General features: G+C 34.0%; 3 protein-coding genes across 4 annotated transcripts in view; 1 reads left to right on the forward strand and 2 right to left on the reverse strand.

The window, feature by feature from the left end:
- LOC129795447 (mediator of RNA polymerase II transcription subunit 1) overlaps window positions 1-8,672 on the reverse strand; it is a 1,235,552-nt gene that overhangs the window by 1,142,674 nt on the left and 84,206 nt on the right. The gene's annotated exons all lie outside the window — the stretch shown is intronic.
- LOC129795754 (cytochrome b-c1 complex subunit 7-like) lies at window positions 869-1,505 on the forward strand. The gene is made up of 2 exons (XM_055837236.1): window positions 869-1,015; window positions 1,145-1,505. Exons 1-2 carry the CDS (start codon window positions 976-978, stop codon window positions 1,438-1,440), a joined length of 336 nt encoding a protein of 111 aa, XP_055693211.1. The 5' UTR covers window positions 869-975; the 3' UTR covers window positions 1,441-1,505.
- On the reverse strand, window positions 1,495-8,559 carry LOC129795579 (sorting nexin-17). 2 transcript variants are annotated; one of them, XM_055837005.1, is made up of 7 exons: window positions 8,413-8,532; window positions 8,107-8,354; window positions 4,672-4,864; window positions 2,786-3,227; window positions 2,419-2,695; window positions 2,063-2,350; window positions 1,495-2,003 (listed from the first exon to the last, which is right to left on the reverse strand). In XM_055837005.1, exons 2-7 carry the CDS (start codon window positions 8,167-8,169, stop codon window positions 1,848-1,850), a joined length of 1,419 nt encoding a protein of 472 aa, XP_055692980.1. In that variant the 5' UTR covers window positions 8,170-8,354; window positions 8,413-8,532; the 3' UTR covers window positions 1,495-1,847. The 2 variants fall into 2 exon arrangements, with proteins under 2 accessions (XP_055692980.1, XP_055692979.1); XM_055837004.1 differs by having other exon boundaries at window positions 8,107-8,559.

Here is an 8,672-nt window from a genome sequence, read left to right on the forward strand (position 1 = left end):
TAAATAAAATTAAACAAAAAACATAAATTAAATTAATATAATATAAAAAAAGAAATAAAACAAAACAAAAGATAAAATGAAATAAAATGGTTCTTTAATGAGAAAATCTTACATATTTTCCAGGACAACTCAGGAAAATCCAAGCCCGACTTAAAAATTCTAAGACTGTGTGGTGAATTCCGCCCTTTATTTTATTTTATTTTTTGTATTTTATTTATTGTGTTTTATTTATTTTATTTTTGTTTATTTATCTTATTTTAAAAATTTAAAGTCAGACTTAACAAAAATTGACTCAAAATCTTAAGATCGACTTAAAACCGACTTAAGATTTCAAAGTTATGTATTTTTTCAAAGATCAATGTGTACTTTTTGAATTTGGCGCCCTAAGTGTATTTAGTTCCAAAAGCCACCACTGCTATTTTTTGTAAAAGAGAAAATGAGACGGATGCATGTGCTATTCGTGCTATTTCACCGCGATTCACTCACTCACGCGTCACTGATACTGTTTCACTCGCACTGAAGATTTTTTAGCAATTTTCTCGCGTTTTCCGACTAATTTTCATGGAAAATTATGTTTTTTGCGAGCAGGAAGCGATGCCGCGTCGATTGGCATTGCCAGTTCAAAACATTCAAAATCCGCGCCAAAAAAAGTCGTGCAAATTCTGCAAAAAAAATCCCGCGAGTTGCGCCCCAAATTTTTCACTGAAGCTCCCTGGGGAGTCTCTAAGCATTCACAGCGATTTTGGAGCCCCAAAAATGAGTTTTTCCCGGAAAGAAAAATATTTTAAAATTCATCGTATAGCCCACAGTATAACAGTGTAGCACAGTCATGTGAGAATGAGATGAAAAGGATGAAAAATATTATACACGTGAGAGAGCGACAGGGAGAGAGAGAAGATAGGAGAGTTCTGAAAGTGACGTGAAAAATAAAATATTTTTCTCTGCAAAATTTTGTGAGGATTTTTTTGCGGAAAAATGGCTCAATACGTGCCACGAGTGGGTCCGAGAGTAGCTTGTAAGTCTCCCTGACGTCCCCTAATTACCAATTTAATCAATTTATTTGAAAAAACTCTAAAATTTTGATGAAAAGAGATTTTTAGTGAAGGTATTACATAACATAACCTCGCTTTTTCCCAACTTCCAGCTGCCTTTGGTCGTTTCGTGTACAATTGGTCAGGATTCAATCAGTACGGGCTGTACAGGGAGGATATCCTGTATGAGGATGATGATGTCAAGGAGGCAATTCGCAGATTACCACCAAAAGTCTACGATGAGCGCAACTACCGCATCATCCGTGCACTCCAGCTGTCAATGAGCAAAACCATCCTGCCCAAGGAGCAGTGGACAAAGTACGAGGAGGACGTAAAGTACCTCGAACCCTACCTTGAGGAAGTAATCCGGGAGCGCAAGGAAAAGGAAGCCTGGCTAAAGGAGAAGTAGATGAAGAGATGTTAAATAAAAGAATGAAATGAAGATAAATAAAATAATAAATTATTAGGTATAAATGTGATTTTTTTTATTTATTTTTTTTTAGTTGCATTTTACACAAATTTGCATAAAAGAGAGTATTTGGCACAAAAATAAACCATTAAATAAGAGGGAGATAAAATATTAATTTATATGACGCTGTGGCAAGAATTCATTATACATTTAAAAAATAATAATATACAAAACAACAATTTTCCAAAAAAATGTATGTAAATAATTATTTTGTTCATTGTTTGATGAAGAAGAGAATGTTTACGACAAAGCCTCCATGTTAGATATATGTAAATATTCTTATTTCTTCCTTATTAATTTCTCGAGCTTTCAGTAGAAAAGTTTTATATTTTTTGTGCAAAATTCGTCTATAGATCATCATCTCCAATCCCCTCGAAAGCTTCATTGTGGACGGATTCCCTGCCACTGCGGAAGAACACCGTCGTTGAGATTTTTTCCCTTATCTTCCGGCGCATTGATGATGGCTCCACAACACGCCTCGTATGCGTCATGTCCATGTCATTCTGCAAATATTTTAATACTCAAAGCCTAAAGAAGCAAACGGATTTCTCCTGAAACTCACCAAACTCGATATGGTGTCACTAGAGCTGGATTCGGAAATCCTTCCGGATGATCCATCACGCCTAATGTAGGACAAGGGCGTGTAGTTTGTTCGATGAATCTGCATATTATTCATATCAGCACCACTCTTTTGATTCAGCAACTCATCCACCATACTCTGGAGGCACACTGACATCAGCATTGCCTGCTCACTGCCCACTGTGATCCATTTTAGGCAATTCTTCGACATGAGGTACTCAAAAGACAACTCCCATTTATGCCTGTTGCTCACACCATCACCCGAAAGGTCCTGAAACAATAACAAATCTGTTAAAAAAAAAGATTCCTAGAAAATATTAATTTAATCTCTGGCATTACATTGTGAATTGTCGTGACACGCCAGCACCTCATTCGTGTAACTTTAAACTTTGCCTCTTGCACCTTCTTCCCCATGACGGTACGTGTTGTAAGCTCTTTATTCCCAATGGCTATACTGGCCTGAGTACCCTCCTCCGGATAATCCATTATAGCTCGTTGAAATTGTATAACACCATACGTTGGAAGATTCCGCGCTACCTCGAGGAATTCCTTCTTATTCCCATGCGTCTGGAGTTTTGTCAGCTGATCCCGTGCTTCCTTCGTTGTTAGAATCCACCTACAAATGAGAAATTTCCCCATAAATTAAATCTTCAACGAATAGGGGAGCACAGCTTAAATCTGAACCCTCAATAAAAAAAAAACTCACCCCCTTTCCACATCACTCAGTGTCTGTATAAAGAGCAAATTGAGCGCAATACTATCACGCATAAGCTCAAGGTCATAACAAGGATCCCAATAGTTCTTCCTTATGACAATCTTGCAATCCCGAAGGATTTTCTGCGTAATATAGGGTGCCTCGAAGTCCATGAGTTTCCGCGTGAGTGTCACACTTCCGTCATTCTCTTTGCGCATGAGAAAGAGTGCAAAGTAGTACGCGTAGTCACGCGGTAGGTCGATGTTGTCGCACGCCTTCTCCAGCACCTTCGTTGAGCATTCCGTCGTGTAGGCATTCACAACTATTCGGAAGCCATTCATCAGGTACACATCAAGTGCCGTTTCCTTGCTCTCCGTGTACGATGATTCCTGCTGCGCATTGAGGAGGAACGTCCGCAAGAGCTCTGATTTGGACAGGACGGGATCTTGACCCACTGAAAATTATTTATTTTTTAATTATTAATTAATTAATAATTATAAAGAATAAACTTTAAGAAAAAATATATAGGAACCTGATAAGAAAAAAAAACTTAAAAGAAATTAATAAAGATAATGTAAAAAAAGAGTGAAAACAAAAGAAGAAATTAAAAAAAAAATGAAGAAACAATTTACGAAGGATTAGAAAAAATAATAAATTGAGAATGATTAAAAAAATTACATAAAATCAAAAAAAAAAAAAATCATAAGACAGAAACATAAGAAAACAAAAAAAAATAATAAAAAATAAAACAGGAACAAAACTTAAAAATTCGTTGATACTAAGAAATAAAAAAAAAACCATAAAAACTTAAAGAGTGTGATTTAAAACAGAGAGAAAAAGTAATAAATATACACAGAGGAAAAAAGTAAAATAAAGAAAAACGCAAAATAATGAAGAAAAGTTAAAAAAAAAGAAAAATATTCAAGATTAAAAAAAAATAAAGAAAAACGCAAGATAAATAAAAACTCAAATATATAAAAGCATAGGTATAACTAGAAATACACCCAGAAATAGAAATGCGAAATGTAATTTCTTTTTTTTTTTCCAAAACCACGTGGTCAGACTGATCAAAATAAATGAAGCCAGAAATAATAACAAACGTAAAATAAACAAAAATACAAAACAACGTAAAAAAAATAAAGAAAAATGTGAATAATAGAAAAATATTTAAAATTAAGTCATGATAGAAGTGATAGAATGAAGAAAAACGTAAAAATCACGTAAAGTAAAGAACAGTCTAAAAAACAAATATTCAAAATTATTTTTAAAAAAAAGCCCAAAATAATTAATTGTAAAAAATAAGGGAGAGTCGGGAGAGTCAAATAAATAATTTTCTAAATTCGAGGAATTTTAAGAACAATTTTCGAGCCAATTTTGAAGCAAAAAAAAAAAAAATTTTGTAGCGTTCTCGTTAAACGGTCAAATATTAATTAGAATTTAGTATTTTAACTAGTATTTTAAAATTTTTTATGACCTCTAAAGTTTTAAAATATTTTTTTTTAACTTTTCACATTTTTGACAATTTCGTTCTTTTAGTTTTCAATTACTATTTGACCATCCATTAGAAAAAAAATTTTAAATAAAAAAAAAACACAAAAAAGTAAAGAAAATTGAAAAGATCCGTATCATGGCGCAGAAAAATTATTGCAGAGGTCATTGTAGTGATAATTTCTCCCCTAATTTGTATTAAGAAGAATCTTCTTGGACGTATTGTTTTTTTTGCAAATTTATTCCCACTCTTTGATCTCTATTGCTGCCCTAATTTTTAAGTAATCAAATATGAATCACAAAGAGACTGAAACTTTAGGAATTTGAACAAGTCTTGTTGATTTTTTGCTTCTTGACCACCTTGTTAAATGAATTTTTAAAAAGGGAAATCACAATCTTCAGTAACTCACCTAACTGGACGTATCGCTCAAGACTAGCCCGACGCTCCTCCAGCTGCGACGGTGTGAGCGGAAAGAATTTTTTCGGCGGGAACGATGGAAGCACAAGTGTGGGCAGAGAGCGTTTCAGCTGCTCATGGAGGCTGTGCAGTTGCTTGTACCGCAGACAACAATGGAAAGTGCCATTGATGTGAATGTTGAAGCCCTACAAGCCAAAGAGGTGGAAGTATGTCAAATCAAACCATATATACCCCACGTCGTCGTTGTAATGCTCCAATTTGCACCACATATCGCGTGGCATCAATTAGTAAATTTACAACTTTCATGCTCTCGCCACATACATATACAATCAATTCTCATTAAATTATTTTCTTGCTTCTCCTCCTCCGCAGCACAACATCGGAGCATCTGGGAAGTGCGGGATGTGTGTGCTTGACGAGAGATGTGTAGCAGCAAGTAATTTTGTACGTAATTGAATAATTTAATCACACATTTCACAATGTGCAGAGAGAAACCCTCAAAGTGTTGCCTTTTCAGCATTGACTGTACTGCTCTCGGTGGACTAGACAAACCATTCATGACGCGAGCCACGTTTAATCTCAACTCAAAGCAGTATTGAATATTCTTCTTTTTTTCTTTACTCTCTTAATTTTGTAATAACAAAAATATTCGTTCACATGATTAATATTATATTTATCACATATGAGAGGTCAAGAGGTCACACACATTAAACCCCCTCTCTATCTCTCTCAACTATCACCGCTATCAAAATACTTCAAGACTCTTCTCGCTAAAAAGTGCTTTAGGCAAAACAAAAAAAAAAGAAATGCTCAAAAAAGCAGCATTAGAATTTTTCCACATAACTCCGGTGAGATAATCCATCCCCAAAGTCATCAATTGCGAAGAGGCACTCACAGAGGAATTACGCGAAAAAAAAAACAAAGAGAAGGAAAAGATAGAGAATTGCGCATTTCATTGTAAAGAACATATTCTCTGACTACATCATGATTTCTCTGCATGGAGCTCCCCCACATACAGGAATGGCAGGAAGGAAGATTATATTAGAGGAAAATTTATTTATTACTCACAACAATGCATCTCAACGTTGCAATTTTTGATCTACGTCATTCTTGATTTTTTGGAATTGATTTTGATTTTTTTTTTCAAATAGATAAATAAGTTTTCTGAATTTCTACAAGAAAAATTTTTCTACTTTTTAGAATTTTTAACAAAATTTTATCAAATATTTTATTTAAAAAAAAAGAGATATGAATTTAAGGACGGAAATTCAGTCCTAAGTCGAACTTAATTCTCTTAAAGGTCAGACTTTTAATGGTTAAAGATTAGATCAAGGCTGAATCAAGGCTGAATGCATTTTCAAATGATTTTTTGTTACAAATATTAATGTCCGAAGACGGTAACAACGCATATTTTGATTATCTTCTGGTATCAAAATTCGAAGAAAAAATCATCCAAAATACTTTCAGTTCCATCTCAGACTAACCTGACTTAAAAAGTTTAAAAGCATGTCCTTAGAAAACTAAGGCACGGCCTAAATAACTAAAGTTTTGTTCAAAAAGTTTAACCAGATTTAATAAACGTATTCAGACAGACTTAGTTGTAAGTTTGACCTGTAATTTAAAACATTTAAACAGTTTTTTTTAAATTAAAAATAATAACTGAAATCCATCCAAAAAGTTTCTTTAATAGGAATTAGAACTAGGTCAAAATCAAAATCCCTTAACCGATTTTGATAAAACTGGTTTTGATTTTAAGGTTTAAACGTCTTTCTTGGCCTCTTAAACGTAAACTTAATGTATTTCCAACTTGGAAAAATATTTAACTTTATTTAAAATCGTGAAAAAAGTTTCACATTTTTTTTTTCATTTGGGTATGATCCAATAGTCGCGAAAGGGTTAATGATTTATTTGAAAGAAGACAAAGTGTTTTAGAATTTAAATTAAATTTTCTAAAATTGCATTATTTTCAAAGCTAAAGCTGAGAATCCTTAAAAAGGACCAAATGGACCAAATAAATGTCATCATTGTTCGAGAAATTCAAGAGAGAAAAAACACATAAAATAAAAGGCAATTTGGGAAATTTACAAACGCGACAGATAAGACCGATAAGACTTCAAAATGAATTTTAAAAGCTCGCCTCATTGTGGGGAGGGGAAAAAGTAAAAAGAAAACGTAGCGCTGAGAAACTTTCGCGGTGAAAACTCTTCATACGCGGTGCAAAAGAGATCGCGTGCAAGTTCATTGGCCACTTTTATCTCGTTTATCACACATTCCTCCCACCCTCCAGTTTTTGTTCATTTTCATCCGTTTTTTTTATGTAATAAAATAAAATTGAATTTTGTGCATTTCCCACACAGGGATGGAAAATCGTGAACTCTTCTCATCGGAAAGACTTGTTGCAGTTATTATAAATGATTTTGCTGCAGAGCTATTGATTGGCAATGTGAAGAAAGTGAGAGACAACATAGTCAATGATATTTTGCATTCCAATTTGAATTTGCAAATAAGTTAGCCTTGGCTTTTACGTGGGCGCGTGTGTAAACAAAATGGAAAGGATTGCCTTAATTTTTAGCTTGGGGTAGGTGGGGAAGCCATGTGCAATTTATTGACATTTCATTGATTGAATTTCACATTTTTCCTTTTTTTAGGCCTTTTAAGGATCATTGGGAGCTTTGAAGGAACACTGATTTGTTTTTTAAAAATTTATTTTCTTGAATTTAATAATTTGGAAGATTTCAATAAAGATGTTTTTCTTTAAAAAAAGTTTTCTATGATTAAAAAAAATCAATATTTCAATAATTTTATGTTTTATTCTGGGAGCTTAAAGGGTTAACGTGGTTAACCTTTTCGCGGCCAACGTTAAACATAAAACATTGAAACATGCGCGGTTTTATCACGATATTTATTCTATGAATGCTCTCAGAGGACATTTTTCAGGCAAAACGTCTTCTTCGACTTCTTCTGCGTGAATTACATGTATTTCTAACTAAGGAAAAATAATTGAATTCATAAAAAATTGGGAAAATAAAATGTTTCATGTGTGGGTCTACGTATATGACCCAAAAAGCGCGAAAGGCTTAATCAATAAAAGGAGTAATTTGAAAACAAAAATTTGCTTTCTTTATCGCTCTGATAAGGTGATATTGTAATCAATATATAACTTGAAGATGAAAACAATAAAGTTTTCGGAGAAAGAAAACATTGATCATTCCGTTTATCAGTTTTCTGTCCATTACTGCTAACCCTTTCACGCTCACAAATTGTTACCTGGATAAGATAAAGTGAAAGTAGAGCATTTAACTAACTTATATTCCTTTCAAATTCTCACAAAGTAAAATCAATACATCTGCCAATAGCACATTGGCCCACAAGAGCCCCAAATCATCCGGGAATGGTTCCAAAATGCAGAGAAAAGCCTCCTACTCACCGTGAATGATGTCCCGGAATTCTCATTGCGAAAGTCCTGCGTGTCTGGGATTGAGAAATGCATATCTGGCACTGTCTCACTGTCTTCACAGCACAAGAAAATACTCCTCGGTGGGATTTCTACGGGGACTCCTGAACAATTTCACTTTGTACGAACACTTGTGGGGCTTTTCCTATCACTTCCATTATCCAATTTTCTTTTTTTTTCGTTTCTCCTTCACACGAACTTCCTCTGTGGATGTTTTCCTTCTGCGAATTCAATATGTTTCCTTACATATTTTGTGCTCTTGCCACACAATACACCTACCAAGGTACGAAAATGTGATGTGAATGAAAGTTTGCAGCCACAGTAATTAATTAAATTGATTTATTTGTGCACAGTCCTCACAAAAACATCGTCTTTCATTTTCCCATTGAAACTTTTACTCCATTTCCCACGGAATGTCTTGAGACATGTCTGATGGTTTTCATTCACGTATCTTTTCGTGAAACATCAATGAAATGTTTCTTGTTTGTGAGGGAGGCGGATAGCTGTGATATGCATCCGTCTCATTTGCTCTTCAACAA

Source organism: Lutzomyia longipalpis, chromosome 4 (assembly GCF_024334085.1).
Source record: "Lutzomyia longipalpis isolate SR_M1_2022 chromosome 4, ASM2433408v1".
NCBI lineage: Eukaryota > Metazoa > Arthropoda > Insecta > Diptera > Psychodidae > Lutzomyia > Lutzomyia longipalpis.

Excerpts from the sequence above, each read along its gene's own strand:
- LOC129795579 (XM_055837004.1), bottom strand. The coding sequence starts at position 8,169 with ATGCATTTCTCAATCCCAGACACGCAGGACTTTCGCAATGAGAATTCC. Across the intron at positions 3,228-4,671 it reads TGAGCGATACGTCCAGTTAG|TGGGTCAAGATCCCGTCCTG; the intron begins GTGAGTTACTGA and ends AATAATTTTCAG. Across the intron at positions 2,004-2,062 it reads GTGACACCATATCGAGTTTG|AATGACATGGACATGACGCA; the intron begins GTGAGTTTCAGG and ends AAATATTTGCAG.
- LOC129795754 (XM_055837236.1), top strand. The coding sequence starts at position 976 with ATGGCTCAATACGTGCCACGAGTGGGTCCGAGAGTAGCTT. Across the intron at positions 1,016-1,144 it reads AGTGGGTCCGAGAGTAGCTT|CTGCCTTTGGTCGTTTCGTG; the intron begins GTAAGTCTCCCT and ends CCCAACTTCCAG.